The sequence below is a fragment of the Dermacentor variabilis genome, chromosome 4 (genome assembly GCF_050947875.1).
Source record: "Dermacentor variabilis isolate Ectoservices chromosome 4, ASM5094787v1, whole genome shotgun sequence".
NCBI lineage: Eukaryota > Metazoa > Arthropoda > Arachnida > Ixodida > Ixodidae > Dermacentor > Dermacentor variabilis.
In genome coordinates, this window is record NC_134571.1 from 7,722,662 (window position 1) to 7,744,169 (window position 21,508).

At 44.5% G+C, this 21,508-nt stretch overlaps 1 protein-coding gene across 6 annotated transcripts in view; it reads left to right on the top strand.

Annotated features, from left to right (window-relative positions):
- The window catches only part of LOC142578625 (multidrug resistance-associated protein 1-like), a 289,636-nt gene that overhangs the window by 98,675 nt on the left and 169,453 nt on the right, over window positions 1-21,508 (top strand). For all 6 annotated transcript variants that reach the window (XM_075688047.1, XM_075688043.1, XM_075688046.1 and 3 more), the window contains one exon: window positions 6,008-6,182. In XM_075688047.1, the coding sequence (XP_075544162.1) occupies window positions 6,008-6,182 (175 nt within the window). The remainder of the gene's footprint in view (window positions 1-6,007; window positions 6,183-21,508) is intronic.

Below are 21,508 nucleotides of genomic sequence, written 5' to 3' on the forward strand. Positions count from 1 at the left end.
CTAGGCGCATAGACTCTATCCCTATCGCAGATTGCTTTCAAGACAGTATCTGCGCCGCCGCACCATACACAGCAGCCGTGGGAGTAGAACGGCTCTACTTCTGTTTCACCTGTCCTGCACGCAAGTTTCAGGAACTCCAAAAGCCCATGATGCTGCCCAATTTCCGCCCGTTTCTGCACACATGATCACTTTGCTTTTAAATGCAGCATCATGAATTATTCAATGTGTCTTCGCACTCAGCATTTTCAGGCTGATGGAGCAAACACAGAAAACGGGAAGACAGACAGAAGACTAACCTAAGCACACATACTACAGCACATGGAGGAAGCTATTGCAGCTATGCTCGAAGCGCTTACGAGGGGCCCATGGTAATGCAGATGTAGGGTTCTGCTCGATTCTAACACGCATGCAATATTTAGATCCATTTTGTTGGAAAAAGTGTGCATTAAATTCGAGTAAATACAGTACTTTCCTGTCAGCGTTCATTAACATTACAAAGATGCAGTAAATAGAAGAAATTGATCTGGCTCCTTCAGTGCCTTCTTCGCAGCCATTCAAGCATGGTTTACCTTTACTAACAGTTGCTTTTCAAAATTTCTTCGATTAACTTCTCTCATCTTCTGGAGAAATTTGCCACGACATTAAAAACTCACTTGATGTGTAGGCCGGAGAACAGAACTGTGTTGTAATGTATGAACACCTTGCACACAAGATTGTCATTAGTCAGTGCCACAATGCTCAGGTTTTGGTCCGCGAAGTAGCGTAATGCTTTCATTGTGTGGGGCTTAAAGAAGGCAGTTCCAGTAGAGCCATTGATCAGGACAACATTCATTTGGGCTAGATGGTGCATACTTGAATTAGGAAGGAACAGCGCCAACTAAGACGATCACAAGTGGGGAGGACGACACAGGACAGGTGCTTGTCCTATGTCGTTCTCCCCACTTGTGATCGTCTTAGTTGGCGCTGTTCCTTCCTAATTAGAGCCATTTAAAAGGTGGGAAAATTGTCTCTATGTGTCTTTGTGACATGAACGTCCAAAGTGGCCATCTCTATCATACTATAACAGTGCCAGTTCTTCCTCTTCTTTATTTCTTTATTTGCCTTTCAAAATGTTCACTTCAATTTGTTGGGCCATCTAATGGAGGCTTAAGATGACGGAATAAATATTGAGCACCTAGATCAGCCTGTCTGAATATGCACTGTCACAAGCCTGCTGCATGGCACAACTGCGGGTGTTCTACTGTTGCTCCTGCCACATTCAAATGCTAAAAACTGTGGCGACTGTTACACCTTGTCTAGTCAATAAAGTAACTTGTCACATGTAATTGGTTACAGAAAAAAGTAATTACAGTGATCGTTACTGAGTAAAAAAAAAATGTTGATCAATTGGAAAATTACAAAGTAGTGTCATTGATTACAAGTAATTAATTACATGTAACTAATTTTGTACAAGTCTAGAAAATATACCTCAAAAATTTCTAAAGTAGAATTTAATGTTTCATCACTACACAGGGCCTTAACATTTGCAGGTAAATAACAAACTGTAAATAATGGAAAAAATAGATAAGACACTTGGACACTATTAAAGAAAAAACTAGCAAATTAGGAACTAGCAAACTAGAAAATTAAAGCACCCAACAGCATGCATGCAGAAATATACTTTAGAAGAGTTGACTGCTGGGCTAGTTGGTGATCTTGCATATTGAAAAGATTTTGCGCCAAAAAAACAACACACACCAGAAAGACGACGACAGCATGGGCGCTACTTCAACTGTTTAATGAGGTTGGAAGCACTCGACATATATAGCCCTCCAAAACACCGCGCATGCGTACAAGGCAACATGGAGTACAAAGTTTTATCAAAGTAGGCGTGATAGAAACTTCAGCTCAGCCTCGTAAAGAAAAACCGATGTATCACTAACACAGTTAGGACCCGCTTTCTTGATGTAGAAGGCTTCCAATGTTTCACGCGATGTCTGATGTTTGCCTCTACCCAAAATCCTCGCTTCGCGGAACCGTGGAACACAATCGGTGCAAGTCCTGCAGTGATCCACAAGTCGCTCACCTTCATTATTTTATTTTTTATACTTTTTGCATGCTCCCTAAGCCGGTCGTTGACACAACGCCCCGTCTGTCCAATGTAGGATTTCCCGCAGGACAGAGGAATTTCATATACGACGTTTGTGGCACACTTTACGAAACGCTGGCCATGCTTCTTCTGACAGCCAGGCATTTGGCTTTCGCAAGTTATGCGACGGCTTAGCTGGGCAAGCTTTTAGGGAGCGGAGAACACCACCGGTACATTATACCGGTTTGCCACTTTTTTCAGGCTGTGCGTGACTTTATGGATGTATGGTACCACTACAGGCCACTCTTTTTTCTTCGGCTCTACCCTGCTTACCCCAGCCTTCACCTTCTTCAAAAGCGTTTCTGCCACAGGGACCAAGACCGACTCAGGGAAGCCAGCTGCAACGAGCCTGCCCAATTGGTTGTCAAAACTTCCTTGCATCTCATGCACACACGACTTCCGGAGCGATGACTCCAGGCAGAGGTTAGCGATGCCTCTTTTTACTACCTTTGAGTGGGCCGAATTGTACGGCAGGAGCCCTTTTTGCGCACGAGGGGAGTAAGCCCAACAAATGTGCCCATCTGAAAACTTTAACTGTAAATCTAAAAACTGAAGCAAACCATTATCCGGTAGCTCATAAGTAAAACATAGCCCTTTCCCCAGGTTTCTAAAATCATGTAAAACACTGCTCACTGTAGCCTCATTCGAAACGGAGCACTGCTTGTTTAAAACCACTAAAAAGTCGTCCATGTAACGAAACATTTTAAGGACTTTGTCATTAATAAAATGGTTAAAACGATCATGTAGAGAGCGATCGATGGATGATAAAAAGATATTGCAAAGTATGGGGGCTATGCAAGAGCCTATGCATATGCCTTTCTTCTGCAGGTAAGGTTGCTCGTCAAACAAGATAAAAGTACTTCGGAGATAAAATTCTAAAAGGACTAAAAAGTTATCAACAGTGATACCAGCGGCGTTTTGGAAAGCCACTGGGCCGCTCTCGTCTATGCAATCTTTAACAGAGGCAAACAGGTCCGAATAGGGCACTGAATAAAAAAGGTCTTCTACATCAACAAAAAAAGCATAATCTAGGTCATTCTTTTCTTCGAAAAAATGGGATACTTCCCCTGAACTTTTTGTAAGGAAGGGATCAGTTATTACTAGGCTATTAATAGCCTAGTAATAGTAATATAGCCTAGTTAATAGCCTAGTTAATAGCCTAGTAATAACTGATCCCTTTCTTACAAAAAGTTCAGGGGAAGTATCCCATTTTTTCGAAGAAAAGAATGACCTAGATTATGCTTTTTCTGTTGATGTAGAAGACCTTTTTTATTCAGTGCCCTATCCGGACCTGTTTGCCTCTGTTAAAGATTGCATAGACGAGAGCGGCCCAGTGGCTTTCCAAAACGCCGCTGGTATCACTGTTGATAACTTTTTAGTCCTTTTAGAATTTTATCTCCGAAGTACTTTTATCTTGTTTGACGAGCAACCTTACCTGCAGAAGAAAGGCATATGCATAGGCTCTTGCATAGCCCCCATACTTTGCAATATCTTTTTATCATCCATCGATCGCTCTCTACATGATCGTTTTAACCATTTTATTAATGACAAAGTCCTTAAAATGTTTCGTTACATGGACGACTTTTTAGTGGTTTTAAACAAGCAGTGCTCCGTTTCGAATGAGGCTACAGTGAGCAGTGTTTTACATGATTTTAGAAACCTGGGGAAAGGGCTATGTTTTACTTATGAGCTACCGGATAATGGTTTGCTTCAGTTTTTAGATTTACAGTTAAAGTTTTCAGATGGGCACATTTGTTGGGCTTACTCCCCTCGTGCGCAAAAAGGGCTCCTGCCGTACAATTCGGCCCACTCAAAGGTAGTAAAAAGAGGCATCGCTAACCTCTGCCTGGAGTCATCGCTCCGGAAGTCGTGTGTGCATGAGATGCAAGGAAGTTTTGACAACCAATTGGGCAGGCTCGTTGCAGCTGGCTTCCCTGAGTCGGTCTTGGTCCCTGTGGCAGAAACGCTTTTGAAGAAGGTGAAGGCTGGGGTAAGCAGGGTAGAGCCGAAGAAAAAAGAGTGGCCTGTAGTGGTACCATACATCCATAAAGTCACGCACAGCCTGAAAAAAGTGGCAAACCGGTATAATGTACCGGTGGTGTTCTCCGCTCCCTAAAAGCTTGCCCAGCTAAGCCGTCGCATAACTTGCGAAAGCCAAATGCCTGGCTGTCAGAAGAAGCATGGCCAGCGTTTCGTAAAGTGTGCCACAAACGTCGTATATGAAATTCCTCTGTCCTGCGGGAAATCCTACATTGGACAGACGGGGCGTTGTGTCAACGACCGGCTTAGGGAGCATGCAAAAAGTATAAAAAATAAAATAATGAAGGTGAGCGACTTGTGGATCACTGCAGGACTTGCACCGATTGTGTTCCACGGTTCCGCGAAGCGAGGATTTTGGGTAGAGGCAAACATCAGACATCGCGTGAAACATTGGAAGCCTTCTACATCAAGAAAGCGGGTCCTAACTGTGTTAGTGATACATCGGTTTTTCTTTACGAGGCTGAGCTGAAGTTTCTATCACGCCTACTTTGATAAAACTTTGCACTCCATGTTGCCTTGTACGCATGCGCGGTGTTTTGGAGGGCTATATATGTCGAGTGCTTCCACCCTCATTAAACAGTTGAAGTAGCGCCCGTGCTGTCGTCGTCTTTCTGGTGTGTGTTGCTTTTTTGGCGCAAAATCTTTTCAATATGCATGCAGAAGTCCTGTGACAGTATTTGGAGCTTATCAAAACTTTTTTGCAGGTTGTCCTAAAATTTTCTTGCTGTTGCACCAGCAAACTGAATCGGTCATTTGCCATAAGCATTAGAAAGGACAGGTTCATTGAAATTTCCATTATAGAAGCATGTCCTGTGTTTCTTGCAGAGAGGGCAAACAAGCTAAAGGAAAAGGGTAGTTATGATTGATTGTGTTGTTCATTAACAGAGTCATTCCACGCCATACGTCCCAGACATTGCGCTTGGCCCTCTCCAATTACCTTCTAAAATATCATGGCCAATCACTTCAGTGCCTTATCTGTCTTCATAAAATATTTTGCGAAGAAATGGCTTTTTCTGTCTCTTACAGTGACTTGAATATTGCAGTGGTGGTCAAAGTCTGTGTTGAGAGAAAAAAATCTGCAAAATTACTATACCTTGGGAGCGCCTTAAAAATCTCCTTGTTGCTTGGAAAGAAATCATGCTTTTTTTTTTATTCTAGCCAATTGGTGGCCAGTACTTTTTCTCATGATGCACTTCATTATGCAGCATTATGACAACTCTGTGCCTATTTTGAATTTTTAATAAAATTCTACACGGTATGAAGAGCCAATGCGACTACATCTTTGTGTTCGAAAGTTGATGATAAATTAGTGAAAAAGGTATTGATGTCGATGGGTAAGTACTTTAGATAAATAAGAGGACTCAAGATTTAAAAAATGTGTGAAATGTCTCATGCTTGGGCAAATATAGCTTGGTGATGTGGTTCAAGTAAAAACGCATGCTTGACGTCATTTTGAAGGGTACACAACCTTTCGACATCTGAGTGTTGCTTGGTTTGTTTTAGTTGTACAGCAAGCATAGCAGTCTCTGTGAACCTCATCTAAGCAGTGCACCTGGGGAAAACGGGACTTCAGGCAGGTGGGCTGCTTGTACCTGAATTACAGTGGGTTATCGTTGGGCTGCCTGTATCTGGCTTATGGTAGGTTACGGTGGGCAGTCAGGATTGAACCATGCACCTCTTGCAGCCGAGCTGGGTACCCTACTTACTGGGTCACGACTTCCCCATGGGTTCCCTAGATTTAAAATGCTGGTGAATTGCAAAGTTCTTAAATATTTTTCATGTCTGTAGGAAATAATATTGGAGCATGGTATTCATGGCTGGTGCATTCATTCCTTGCAGCCTTATCTTGACATTTGTGCAGAGCAAAGAGTACACATGGCACGGCTATGTGTATGCCTTTGGCTATGCTGGCTTTCTCTTCCTGAGTGGTGTGCTGGATGCCCACGCTGTCTACTTCATAGAGTTTGGAGCTTTCAGAGCTCAGTCAGCTTTGGTTGCTGCTCTGTACAGAAAGGTACAACAACCTCCTTTTCTTTATTCCACCTGTGCGTACATTATCATGCTGTGCTGATAGCAAAATGGCTGAAATTTAAGAGCCTTTTACGCCGTATTATTTGTATGACTTATATTACTTTTTATATAGATTCATTTATGTCAAAGAAACCTTTGCTGTGTTATCTGCACTTGTCTTGGATGTATCTGAGCCAGATTAGGCACCATTGTGTTATACCATTTCTGTGTACATTAACTTTCAGGCTGGCCACCTATGCACAAATTATGCCATCTCATTTGAGTAAATTCTGTGGGCAACACTGTGCCTACCGCTTTCATGAATATGCTTCGTGCACTCGTTTCTGAGCTGCATATGCCCAACTTATGCATGATGTACAGTACGGTCCACTGTTAAAGGGAATACCCAACAAGTGTTTACTAACAATTACTGCATGAAGACATGCAGTTTATATATTAATGCAAATAAGTTAGCCTAATACATTCTATCAGCTATTCTCTCGGTAAACTGAAAATGTTTCTGCTGCAGTGGATTTATTACTAGCTGGGCGTTTCCCTTAAAAGTGGTCCCAAATGTACACCCAAAATGTTATCTGCACTCAGTGCTTCATTTCACGCAGAACAATTTTGGGCACTTTGCAACAGCTAGATTGAGAAAATTGAGAGAGAGCTTCCCATTGGCTCCATCACCATAGTGTGCCTTGTGACTGCACTTCGATGTCTTGATTGCTGTAAAAAGTAATGGGCTTGTTGCATGGGTTATCGAAAGTATAGATCATTTCCAGTGCCACTGCATTGGGACCACCATTTGTGAACATAGGACCATGCTGCCAATGAGAGGCTTCTGGCTTCCCCTTCCCTGTGGTGAATGATGTACTGAGGAAATGGAGAAAAACAGTTTTCGCTTTCTGGGTGGATTATTATTGCCAATAATGTAGTGCTTTCAATTGAAGGTGCAAATGGACGATCAGGTCTGTTGATAATCTTCACACGGCCTTATTTCAGCCTGATGACATTGAGCGAATATTCCAAGTGAGCGTGTGCGCATCCTACAATGAAGCGATATCCAATAGACTGATCTCGCCGCTAGTTGCGCTACACCACCTGTGAAGTAGTGCACGCCAGTAGTTGCAGTACTCCGGCAGCATTGGCACACGCAGAGTGTCCGAAATGCATACAGAGCACGGAATGCACCGAGCCTCTTTAATCGTTTGCAGTGCCTTTTGAATGGTGCACATCGGGACAGTATATTAAAGAAATTAACTGTTCACAATACTTTTTATAGAATAGACATAAGCTGTGTTCCTCTTAAGAGGAAGCCCTTAACTCTGTCCCTACCATGGGGAAAATAGGTGTTTTTTGTAGATTACACCACATTCTTTTTTTTTCTGAACGAACTATTCCACGCATTATTTCATGTAATACATAAACAAAAGGTAGAATGAATGGACTTTTCATGCATAAGAACTTTATTAACAAGATATATGCCGTAAAAAATATATAAATTTCCCAAATCAAGATTGTGGAATAAAATTGCACAAAGTTTGTAAAGACACGCTTGTATCTACTAAGAAAGAAATATAACAAGAACTATGAGATACACAATATGTATTGCTGTCTAATAAGCATTGTCTCCAAAAAAAATCAAAATTTTTCATTGAACAGGTGTACCACTACAAGAAGTTAAGTGCAAGCACTAGAGCTTGGCATGCCAGGCTGCGGCCGCCGATGTTCTGGGCTGGCTTGCATCGTCGTCGCTCTCAGAGTCAAAGTCCGACGAAAATGTGGCATCCTCAGACTCGCTGCTGCTCGATCCATAGATGCAATCAGCTGGAAACGCATCGAAATTGCGAGATCTGCAATCTTTCGAAGCGCGCGCACAGCTCCCAGAGGCGGCCATTATTGCTTTCTGCTTTGACGATCGCCAAACTTCGGAGCACGTTAAAAAATTAACACCTGGTGGGGAAAAAGAAGCGAACTGCTTAGAAAACAAAAAAAATGGTTCTCCTCCTTCACGTCTGACAGCGCAGTGTATCCATGAGCGGCATGGAAAGTCTCGAAACTGGCATTTCAGTCCATAGTTAGCTGGCTAACGATGCCCAATGGGAGCGGTACGGAAAGAGTTAAGAGGAAGCTTTAGCTTGGGGCCAACTCTAATGCCTCCTTTTCAAATACATCTAAAATGCAGAAGTGCTTTCATGAGACAACCACTGGACCCATTTCATTTATTTCGTTTATTTTCACCTTAAAGGCCCAGAGGCATTACATAAGGGAGGGCTTTAATCCTTGTAACAATGTTAGAAGAAATGCACAGAACAGTAAAGAAACAACAATAAACAAATACAAGCCAAGAACAATTGCAAAAAAAAAGGAACAATGGTTAGAGTAAGGGTAAGTGGGATCAGTAATTAAGCAGTGTGGTTATTTAACATTTTGCGGAACGTTTTACGGTCAGTGCATGACACGATATCTTCTGGGAGATGGTTCCAATGGGTTATAGCGTCGGGGAAGAATGAAGTGTACATGGCAGATGATCAGGTGTTAATGTTTGCTATGGGACGACTGTGGCTTAAGCGAGAGGATGTACGTAAGGCTGGATTTAACAGGGAATGCCTGGAGTGTGGATGGTAATAGAAAGTGTGAAGCAAGCAGGGACGAGAGATGATCCGGCGGGAAGCAGGTGATGGTAGTTCAAGTGTGCGTTTTAGTGCGGTTATGCTGGTATCACGAGAGTAATTGGAAGTTATAAACCGAGCAGCGCGATTTTGTATTGCTTCTATGTCATAGGTTAGATATGATTTGGAAGGATGCCAGATAGATGATGCATATTCTAACTGGCGACATACGAATGTTAGATATGCTAGCTTTTTTATTTCTGGTGATGCGGCTTTCAGGTTGCGTTTTAAATATCCAAGGGTGCGTGAAGCATTAGAACAGATGGTGTCAATATGAGTTGCCCATGATAGTGTCGATGTCATGTGAACGCCGAGATATTTGTAAGACTGGGCATGATTGATAGGAGCTGAATTTATTGTGTAGGTGTGACTGGTTAAGCTGTGGTTGCGGGTGAATGACAGAGCTTTGCATTTAGTAAGGTGAAGCGGCATGTACCATTTCTCGCACCATACTGCGATGGACCCCGCAGGGGCGTCTGTGTCAGCAGGCGTTTGGTGTGTTGCGACACCACGTACCCGAGCACACGAGGGTTGGACCCTCCCGCGTGTAGCCGTGCGTGGCTTAGCCGTGTCTGGGGAAATGGGAATCCTGGAGGTTGAGCCGATGCTAAGTGTTTGGACCTTTAAGGCCCCCCGGCGGAGGCAACACACCTCTTCGGCCTCTGCTTCACATAGATGGCACCTCCAGAATGACCCACCTGGGGGAAATCGGCAGTCACCTTTTCCTGTCTCTCTCTCCTCAAACCTTCGCCTTTCCCTCCCACTTTTAGTCCTTTCCTGTCTCCTTCTCTCTTCTATTTACTTCCTTTCTCCTTGGTGGCAAGGGTTAACCCTGTGTAGCTATCCAACCTTGGGTACACCATATTCGGTTATAGTGACAGCGTACGACTGGTGTCGTTCAGACTTCTATGCAAGCTCTGCCGCGTCCCCTCGTTGGGCTCCATGGTGGGCGGTCGGCGCTGTTGCCAAATGTATACATATTTTCATGGAAACTTCTTTCCCCTCCCTTGTTGATCGCCCTCAGAAACGAGGGCGCACCGAAGATGTCTTCAAGTTTTTTGGACACCAAATCCAGAATTTCCCGCGCTTTCGCGTTATCCACTCTGAAAAGCCAAACAAAGCAGTTCGAACCATTTCACCATTCCTTGTCTCAAAGTCCTTGACTGATGTTTTTGGTCCAGGTTACAAGGTGTCGAGAATGGCAAGTGGTGACCTCCTCTTGGAGCTCCGCGATCTGAAACAATATGAGAATCTACAGAAACTAGTGTCATTTGGGGAGACCCACATAACAGTAATGCCGCACCATACAATGAACACCACCCGTGGTGTTGTGTCGGATGATGATCTGCTTGAGCTGACTGAGGCGGAACTCCTGGAGGGCTTCAGTGAGCAAAATGTGATCAATGTCAGAAGAATTAAGATGAGGAGGGATGGCAAAGAGATCCAGACGAAGCACCTAATAATTACCTTTGGCTCAAGTGTCTTCCTCGAGTCAATCGAGGCCGGGTACATCAAGCTCAGTGTCAGGCCGTACGTGCCCAATCCGCTCCGATGTTTCAAATGCCAGCGCTTCGGCCACAGTTCACAGAGCTGCCGAGGCCGCCAAACATGTGCGAAATGCAGTGCCCATGAACACACATCTGAAGCTTGTGAGAATGCTCTCCACTGTGTAAACTGTGATGAGGAGCACGCCGCGTACTTGCGGTCGTGCTCATCCTGGAAAACAGAAAAGGAAATTGTAACAGTTAAAGTAAAAAAAAATATAAGTTTCAAGGAGGCACGCATGCGGGTATTGTACCTGCCTAAGAAAACCTTTGCCGATGTGGCGCGTCAGGGGGCAGCGTCACAACGGCCTCCGGTGGCTGTCCGACCCACAATCAGTGAGTCGGCAGCTACGCCATCTGCCCCCGCGGCGGTTGCAGCTAGCACTGCTCTGCCAACCCAGCAGATGGGGCCATCGACCCCGAAGGTGGGCGCAGCCGAGGCTGCCCCAACCTCCGAGGCCCCTTCCAGCGCTGGCAACGGCCGGCGCAGCCAAATCCCTCAGGGAGCCCCATTGACCTCCGGGCTGGGGGGTGCAGGGGTCTTGCCTTCCGGGGCAGGACTCTCTCGGAAAACATCTCGCTCGCAAGAGCGCTTGTCCGGCGTCTCACAGGAGGCAATGGACACTACACCTGTCCTCAAGGCGCACCAAGCGCCTAAGGAGCGCCGAGGCTCGCTCAAATGCTTCAGAAAGGGCAAAACCCCTATTACAGGGCCTCGAAAGGGCTCTGTAATCTAAGCCATCACTTCCGTTTCCGTAAACACAGCACCAATTTACTTTAAATATGGATACACAAATCATTAAATGGAATGTCAGAGGTCTTCTTAGAAATCTTGATGATGTGCAAGAACTCATCTATAAACACAATCCAAAAGTGCTGTGTTTACAGGAAACACACTTAAAATCAACATACACAAACTTTCTTCGACAGTATGTTACTTTTCGCAAAGATCGCGATGATGCTATCGCATCATCGGGAGGTGTTGCAATTGTAATTCAAAAAAGCATAGCGTGTCAACGTTTACAGCTACGAACGGCCCTTGAAGCAGTGGTGGTTCGAGTTGTTCTGGTAAACGAACTTATCACTATTTGTTTGCTTTATATAACCCCACATTACAAATTAAGCAAACATGAATTTCAGTCCTTCATAGATGAATTGCCAGAACCTTATGTTGTTCTTCGCGATTTCAATGCGCACAGCTCCCTGTGGGGCGACTCTCATATAGATGCGCGAGGTTGTCTTGTTGAACAGTTCCATTTTTCCTCTGGTGCGTGCCTTCTGAATAAGAAGAAACCCACATATTACTGTCTTGCAAACAACACCTTTTCTTCAATTGATCTTAGCATAGTTTCCCCGTCCATACTGCCTGAACTCGAATGGGAAGTTACGAACAATCCTTACGGAAGTGACCACTTCCCCATACTATTAAGAACACTTAAAGAAAACGAATATCCACCACAGGCTCCTAGGTGGAAGATTGACACAGCAGACTGGGAGAAATTCCGAAACTTAACTAGTATATCACGGGATGACATGTCCTCATTAGAAATTGATGCTGCTGTGGAGTACTTTACAGCCTTCATTATAGGTGCCGCATCTAAATGCATACGTGAAGTAAGTGGCTCGGCATGCAAACGGCATGTCCTGTGGTGGAACGATGAATGTAGAATCGCACGTAGGAATCAGAACAAAGCGTGGGGGTCGCTATGCGCTTCGCCCACTGCAGAGAATCTTGTTAACTTTAAGAAAGTTAAGTCTCAAGGCAGGAGAACCCGCCGACAGGCGAGAAGAGAGAGTTGGCAAAAGTTTTTATCCGGCATCAACTCGTTTACAGATGAGGCGAAAGTCTGGAACCGCGTAAACAGAATTAGAGGGCGACAAACATATTGACTTTCTCTGGTAAACACACAGGGTGATACGCTGCAAGACCAGGCAGACTCACTTGGGGAGCACTTTGAGAGCATGTCAAGTTCAAAACATTATTCGAAATCCTTTCTAAAATATAAACAAATAGAAGAATGTAAGCCACTCAAAAGGAAATGTCTACAGAATGAATCGTACAACTGCCCTTTCAGTATTGCCGAGTTGAGAGCTGCCTTGAGCTTATGCAAGAGCTCTGCACCGGGATCTGACAGAATCATGTATGAAATGATCAAAAACCCACACAATGACACCCAAGTTACGCTACTCACAATTTTCAACACCATTTGGGCTGCAGGATACCTTCCAACTGCATGGAAAGAAGCCATTGTGGTTCCTGTTTTGAAACAAGGCAAAGATCCTTCCTCAGTGGCAAGTTACCGCCCGATCGCCCTCACAAGTTGTCTTTGTAAGGTATTTGAAAAAATGATTAATCGGCGACTCATCCATTTCTTTGAAATGAGCAAAATGCTTGATCCTTATCAGTGCGGCTTCCGAGAAGGGCGCTCCACAACCGATCATCTCGTACGTGTTGACGGAAATATCTGGGACGCATTTATACATAAACAGTTCTTCCTATCGATATTTCTCGATATGGAAAAGGCGTATGACACAACGTGGCGTTACGGAATCTTAAGAGACTTGTTAGAAATGGGCATTCATGGTAATATGCTTAACCTAATAGAAAGCTATTTGTCCAGTCGTACTTTCCGGGTAAAAGTCGGCAATATACTTTCACGTCCTTTTACGCATGAAACGGGTGTACCCCAAGGAGGCGTGCTCAGCTGCACTCTCTTTATTGTGAAGATGAACATGCTTTGTGCTTCATTACCACCAGCAATCTTTTATTCTGTCTACGTGGACGACATACAAATAGCTTTCAAATCCTGTAATCTCGCAGTGTGCGAGAGACAGGTACAGCATGGCCTGAACAAAGTCTCAATGTGGGCAGACAAGAATGGATTTAAGATCAATCCTAACAAAAGCTCTTGCGTTCTTTTTACAAGAAAGAGAGGAATGATCCCAGATCCTTGCTTAGAACTGGGTGGACAACAAATACCTGTAAACAAAGAGCACAAATTTCTAGGTGTTATACTTGACTACAGACTCACTTTCATCCCCCACATTAAACATCCTAAAGAAAAATGTCTGAAAACAATGAACCTAATGAAACTTCTATCCCATACTTCGTGGAGTAGTGACAGGAAGTGCTTAATTAATCTCTATAAGAGCCTGATTCGTTCACGATTAGATTATGGTGCCGTGATCTATCATTCTGCCGCCCTGAGTGCGCTAAAGATGCTAGACCTTGTTCACCATCTAGGTATCCGTTTAGCCACAGGAGCTTTCAGGACAAGTCCCATTGAAAGTTTATATGCAGAATCGAATGAGTGGTCACTTCATATCCACAGAACATACATCAGCAAAACATATTTTCTGAAAGTCCACTCTAATCCTCAACATCCGTGTTATAATACCATTAACGAGATGACATATGCTACACTCTTTAATAATCATCCCTCCGTAAGACAGCCTTTCTCGCTGCGTGTGAGGGAGCTTAGTCATGAAATGCATGTTCCACTCCTCGAGCTTCGCCTAATGCATCCAGCCAAGCTGCTACCTCCTTGGGAGTGGCAGCTGATACAATGCGATATATCTTTCATGCAAGTTACAAAACACGCTCCAGAGATTGAAATCCAAATGCATTTCCGGGAACTCCAGCACAAATACCCCTGCACGGAGTTCTACACAGACGCATCGAAGTCATACGACGGGGTGTCCTATGCAGCCGTCGGTCCATCCTTCTCGGAAACTGATGTACTGCATCCGGAAACTAGTATCTTTACGGCTGAGGCTTACGCACTGCTGTCGGTCAAAAAGCATATAAATAAATCAAAACTCCAGAAATCAGTTACATATACGAACTCCCTTAGTGTTGTGAAGGCCTTGGTTTCTTTCTGTAACCACAAAAATCCGGTAATTAATCAACTCTACTCCGTACTGTGTAAAGCATATATATCTAACCAACATGTGATTATATGCTGGGTGCCTGGACATAGGGGCATCGAGGTAAACATTCTAGCGGACCAGATGGCCACATCAATTTCATTGCATGCAGTTAGTCCTACTGCTTCGGTCCCTGTCACAGACCTGAAGCCTTTCTTAAGAGGAAAACTGTGAAACCACTGGCAACGTATGTGGGACGCAGAAGTAAATAACAATGCACATGATAAAGCCACAGTTAGGTTCTTGGCCCTCCCTAACAAAATCACGGCGAACAGATGTCCTATTCTGTCGCCTCAGAATAGTACACACATTTGGCACGCATAACTTCCTACTCACTGAAAATGATCCTCCAACCTGCGGTAGATGCGGGGAGAGGCTGAACGTCCTCCACGTCCTCCTGGAGTGTTGGGCAGCCGAATCTGAAAGAAGGAAACATTTTTCCCTAGCATACCGGCAGCACATCCCCCTACATCCCGTAATGCTACTCGGCCCAGAACCTTTATTTGACACCAACGCAGTCCTAAGTTTTCTGAAAGATGTTGTCTTGCATGTTTTTAGCCCCACATGTTCGTAGCGGGTCCTCTCTTCTGAGGATGCCGCTGTGATAGCTCTTTCGTATAGCACAGGCCTCTAGGCCCTTGTGTTTCAAGGGCTCTGGCGAGGCAGCAGTGCTCCAAGTAATTTTACCATCTTATATATTTTCATTTTTGCATCATTCTTCTATGATGGATTTTAATGTTCATAGTATTCGTCATTAGTCATCGCCATAATATTATAGCACATAGATTTTACGCGCTTTACAGCGACTATCTTTAGGCCACTTTACAGCCAAGTCACATCTTCACAGAACTCATCATTCCACCGCGAAATCACTAACACTGTCTTGGCGCTCTTTGGCCATATCTGGCCCTTGCGCCACTAAACCACACACATTCATTCATTCATACTGCGATGGAATCGAGATCCTGTTGTAGTGCGGTGATTTCATTCGAGCCTTTGATTGGGGAATATAGGACACAGTCATCTGCGAAAAGACGTAATTTATTCCTAATGTTAGCAGGTAAGTCATTGATGTAGATGAGGAAAAGTAGAGGCGATAAACCAGTGCCCTGTGGCACACCCGATGTTACGCTGCTAAGAGATGAATTATGGTTATTTGCAGAGGTAAACTGTGTGCGCCCTTTTAAGAAGTGTTCAAGCCTGGTAAGCAAGCTATTTAGGATTCCGATAGATGTGCGTTTTTGAAGTAGGTGATTGTGGGAAACACGGTCGAATGCTTTTGAGTAATCCAAGAAAATGGCATCAATCTGCAAATGTAGGTCCATGAAATGTAGAATGTCATGTGTGAACTCGGCGAGTTGGGTCTCACATGAAAATAGTTTTCTGAAGCCGTGCTGGTGAGGGTAAAAGAAGTTGATAGATTCCAGGTGAGACATTAGGTTGGATGAAATTATATGTTCTAGAAGTTTAGAAGGAATGCTGGTGAGAGAAATTGGGCGATAATTTATAGCACGGGAGCGGTCGCCAGTCTTGAAGATTGGTATGACATGGGCCTTTTTCCAGTCGTCGGGCAAGCTTTCAGTCTTTAAGGACTGCGTAAATATTAGATGTAGTACCAGGCTAGAAATGTTGCTGGTGTTAACTAGTATTTTGGCTTTAATTCCATCACATCTGGCTGAGGTGGTTAGTTTGAGTGAATTAATGAGGCTACATATGCCATCAGGGTTGATCTTGATGTCTGGCATTAATTTCACTGGTAGTGCTGGTATTGGTTCAATGAGAGTGTCATTAGTGTTGGAGAAAACTGAGGTGAAGTAGTCGTTAAGGGCTGACGCGCATTTCTTAGATTTAATGAGATTACCATCCGGATCTGTTAGTTCAATCTGTCTAGAATGTGTCTTTAGTGAAAGTAAGCGCCAGAATTTGTTGGGGTTCGATCGTAGAATCGTCAGAAGGTCATGATTAAAGAAGTTATCTTTGGTTATCGTCAGCTCCTGAATATATTGGCTAGCGCACAGTTCGTATTTCAATGAAATTGTTGTTTCAATGAAATTTCAATGAAATTTGTTGTATTTGATGGGGAAAGCTAAATTCTAGGGACCAAGAGAATATAATTTTTACCAAGGGCATATAATTGTTTTAGAAAATTCTCAGAAATTAGTCTTTTAAAAGCGCATGAAGGTAATAAATCACAGTTCTGTCGCAGATATTGCAGTTTTGTCAACTGCGTCTGTTGAGCGTGTAAAGCAGACAAGTTTGATGTAATAATTTACAGCTTACGCAAAATTGTTAAACGTTTACAAGGGTTATTGCAAAACCCTACTCACTAACTAGTGCTATATTTTAGAGCAGCGTATAACACATCGATTTTTAGTGTGTCTACCAACTGGGAACACCAGATATCCTCAGGGATTTTGAATTGTCCGGAAATACTCAGGGAAAACACAGGGAATTTGTGCTTCAATCAGGGAAACAGCTGTAATTTTATTGAAAGGGAACAAAAGTCGCAGTAATGCTGGCTCACGTACAGAGAGCAATCATAACGAATCGTCTTGTGATGCCGTGTCGTCACCTGCCAACTTTCCGGACGCCTGACGGCTCCGTGGCACCATCACGTACCACATAGAGTCAATAGCTAAGACCGTCTAAAATTTCGGATGCTAGAGCCCTTCGCCGTCTGATTTTCCAGACTTTTTGCCGTGACCACAAGTCTGAAATGTGTGGGGTCTCTCACACCCGTACTCTTGGGACAAAGGAACGACAACACAGTAGTGAAAACAATCACAAGGGCATTTATTGCACCTTTCATAGATCAGTGCCTGCTAGCCGAGTTGCTATCCACAAAACATGCCGATGGGCGCGCGACAAATCTAGAAGTCTGACTCACCGCGACCGGAAGCGAGCGAATATGTTCGCCCCATGCTGGATCCCAAGGCCTGGTCTTTCGCGTGTATGGTCACGCGAATCGTGGCGCGTTCGAGGGCGGCCACGCGAGGCGGTCTCGCAGAAGCATGGGTCGGCGCGCACGCGGGAGACGTCCCCGCCGTGCGCCGACCCGCCGGGCAAGAGGGTCGCTGCACGTGCGGCACGGCCGTCCCGCTTGCTGTCTCGAACCCAACAGCCCGAGCGCCTTGTCTCCCGGCGCCCGAGTAACCCCGCAGCGGCGCGACGCTCGCGCCCTCTCTCGCACCGCGCTTGTACCACTCCAACCGCCGCGGGCGCCAGGTCACGCGGCGGGCGAAGCCGCCCTGCAGGAGACGAGCCATGCGGGAAAACTAGATCTCAGGGGAGGCGTGAGAGTCACGCATCCCCACAAATGGCATTAATCAAAGCTACCACTGCCACCGTTTTGATTACCTCGCCACCGGGGTAAACGCTAGGCCTAGCTTCCTCAACGTTCGTTATTAAGCTTCTTGCCATTCGGCATGTGTTTTTCATTGAAAGTATTCGCCGCTGTAAGCAATGGCACCAACTTCGTCTTTGTGGTCCTTGCGATTGGCTTCGGAGCTCGGAAAGTACAGCGCATTGCATACTGCCAGTTCCCAAAAGTCAGCTTTGCCTCAAAACATGGTGAAGCATAACAAGCGTGGGAAGGGGCAATTGTCACGGGACACAGTCATCATCATCAGCCTGATTACTCCCCCTGCAGGGCAAAGGCCTCTCCCATACTTCTCCAACTACCCCGGTCATGTACTAATTGTGGCCATGTTGTCCCTGCAAACTTCTTAAGGGGGGATGCTAGGGTGAAAGGTCAACTTTTGAAGCGCTCAACCAATTTTTATCAAATTTTCAGGGGTAGTTGATCTTGTTGTCATTAGAATATCTTCGAAATATCAGCACCCTAACGCAACGAGAAAGAAAGTTATAACTGGGAAATTGAGCAATCTTGTGTGTCAACTTAGGAAAACTATCGTTTACGAAATAATTAAAATATTCAAATTATTTGTCATTAGATCCGTTCTAGATGGTTTGTAGTGCAGGATAAGGTCAGTTGCACATTTTTTGTCATTTCTGTAAAAAATGCCATCTCTCTGAAAATGAAGTTTTTTTTTTTTTTCGCTGTCATTACATGTCAAAGATGTGCTAAATATTATATGTTGAAAAGCACTTAGGCATCTGAAAAGTACTTTATCTTGTTCCTCACAAAATTTCAGTCTAGAAAACACGTTGGAGGAAGCATTTGGTAAAGCAGTTTGGAAGTGATACTTTTCCTAAAGCTCTTTCTTTTGCAAAAAGTGCAAACTGAGAAAAATCAATTCAAAGATTTCAGACCATGGCATTTATTTTTATGATCAGAAAAATATTAATCAAAGTGCCCTGCTGCATATGTCGAGCCCTCCTCTTCAACACAACGCTGCTCTGCGGCGATCGTTTCAAGGCATCGGCTATTTTTTTTTTTTAAATTTAGAGCCATCCATCGCTCTTGCCTGAGCACGTGAAATGGCTTGCTTCGTTGCTTCCTGAACGTGCTTATTCGTCTGGACTCCATGTTCAAGTTCGAGCTTGTCGAGAACTCTCTTGATGCCACGTGCTCCTTCATTCAATTCTAGCACAACCAGGGCTGCTGCGGTCTCCACTGTTCTCAGTGATACAAATTCTGTCTTTGGGCACCTTCTCCATAGAAGAGCATTCAAGGACTCGTTTGCATTCTGTGTCTGCATCCTTGAACATCGCGCAAGAAGCTCTGGCTTCCTAAGCCTGTTGTAGAGAGACACCAGCTCTTTGGCAACATCTCTGCTGAAAGCTGGACGATGGGATCTTGGCACTGGTGGCTTGTCCGCTGCAACTAGGGCTCTGTGCCGATTGTAGTGACACCAAGAGTCCTCACCAACTGGGCGAGCGTCATGTCGTGGGACTTCATCTGTTGAGTTGGAGTGAAAAGGCGTCACAAATACTCCTCGTTGCATTTTTTTTACATCTGGAGCATTGTCTTTCAGGGCAGATGTATAGTAAGCAGTGAGTTTTTTTTACAACACTTTGTGTCAGCTTCCCCTTGCCTCCTAGACCTTTCGTCGTTTTCTCTAGTTTCTCAATTTCTCTTACAAGTGCGAAAAATAAACGTCCTAACGTGGGCATTCACTTTGCGTTTCGTTTCTTGCCCACTATGCAGCCGCGTCTGGAAAAATAGCATTCAGAGTCGCGTTGGACGGGAAATGCCCACCACCAACTTGTGAAAAAAATACATTTTCTTCCTTTCTACTGCTCAGATAACTATCAAACTTGGTGAGAAGATTCTTTATTAAACAAGCAATTCAGAACAACTCAGAATAAAAAAACACATTTTTTCCACCGAAATCGGTATTTTAGCCCCGCATCCCCCCTTAATCTCATCCGCCCACCTAACTTTCTGCCGCCCTCTGCTTCACTTCCCTTCCCTTGGAATCCATTCTGTAACTCTTAATGACCATCGGTTATCTTCCCTCCTCATTACGTGTCCTGCCCATGCCCATTTCTTTTTCTTGATTTCAACTAAGATATCATTAACTCGCGTTTGTTCCCTCACCCAATCTGCTCTTTTCTTATCCCTTAACGTTACACCTATCATTCTTCTTTCCATAGCTGGTTGCGTCGCCCTCAATTTAAGTAGAACCCTTTTCGTAAGCCTCCAGGTTTCTGCCTCGTATGTAAGTACGGGTCAGACACAGCTGTTATACACTTTTCTCTTGAGGGATAATGGCAACCTGCTGTTCATGATCTGAGAATGCCTGCCAAACGCACCCCAGCCCATTCTTATTCTTCTGATTATTTCCGTCTCATGATCCGGATGCACGGTCACTACCTGCCCTAAGTAGATGTATTCCCTTACCACTTCCAGTGCCTCGCTACCTATCGTAAACTGCTGTCCTCTTCAAAGACTGTTAAACATTACTTCAGTTTTCTGCAGATTAATTCTTAGACCCACCCTTCGGCTTTGCCTCTCCAGGTCACTGAGCATGCATTGCGAATGGTCCCCTGAATTCCTAGGCAAGGCAATATCATCAGTGAATCGCAAGTTACTAAAGTATTCTCCATTAACTCTTATCCCCAATTCTTCCCAATAAAGGTCTCTGAATACCTCCTGTAAACACGCTGTGAATAGCATTGGAGAGATCGTATCTCTCTGCCTGACGCCTTTCTTTATTGGGATTTTGTTGCTTTCTTTATGGAGGACTACAGTGGCTGTGGAGCCACTATAGATATCTTTCAGTATTTTTACACACGGCTCATCTACACCATGATTCCGTAATGCCTGCATAACTGCTGAGGTTTTGGCTGAATCAAACGCTTTCTCGTAATGAATGAAAGCTATATATAAGGGTTGGTTATATTCCGCACATTTCTCTATCACCTGATTGACAGTGTGGATGGTCTATTGTTGAGTAGCCTTTACGGAATCCTGCCTGGTCCTTTGCTTGTCAGAAGTCTAAGGTGTTCCTGATTCTATTTGCGATTAGCTTAGTAAATAGGTTGTAGGCAACTGACAGTAAGCTGATCGTTATACAATTTTTCAAGTCTTTGGCGTCCCCTTTCTTATGGATTAGAATTATGTTAGCGTTCTTCCAAGATTCCGGTACCCTCTGCTGCATCACAGGTCTGACCGCTGCATTGGTCAGTTGCTTCGCAGCTGCGGGGGACTGAGGTTCGGGGTTTGATTGTTGTATTCATATAGGAGGTTGTGGCCGAGTACTGCACCAGGGTGGCCAATCCTGCTCTGCTGAGAGAGTGCGTTACCAGTTCTCGTCACTGGGATCAGGCCGCACTCCAGGCCTGTTTATGCAATTTTATCAACACTTGGATTTTATTATTTTTTAAAATCCAGTGAAAAATTGCCCGGCACCGAAATTCGTACCATGGTCCTCTTGCACGCGAGGTGGATGCTCTACCTCTACGCCACCGCTGCGCCATTCCTTAATTATACAAGCGTCCATCTGCCATCTCCTGTCACAGTACACGAACCTATATGCCTAATAAGCGTGCTGGTAGGCCTTTTCGGATTTGCCTGTGGCTATTTGAGCCTTTAATGGCAGTAAAAGACATGCATTCATTTTTTCGGACTGCCCGATTTTATGGAGGTTTTTGCGGCCCTTAGGGATTCCGAAAAATCGGACGTTGACTGTACAGCTGACGAAGCGGCTGCTTCAAATGGCCCGTGGGGCGAACGCGCGGTGGAAGGAGGACTAGAACAGAAAGGACCTACGCATTTA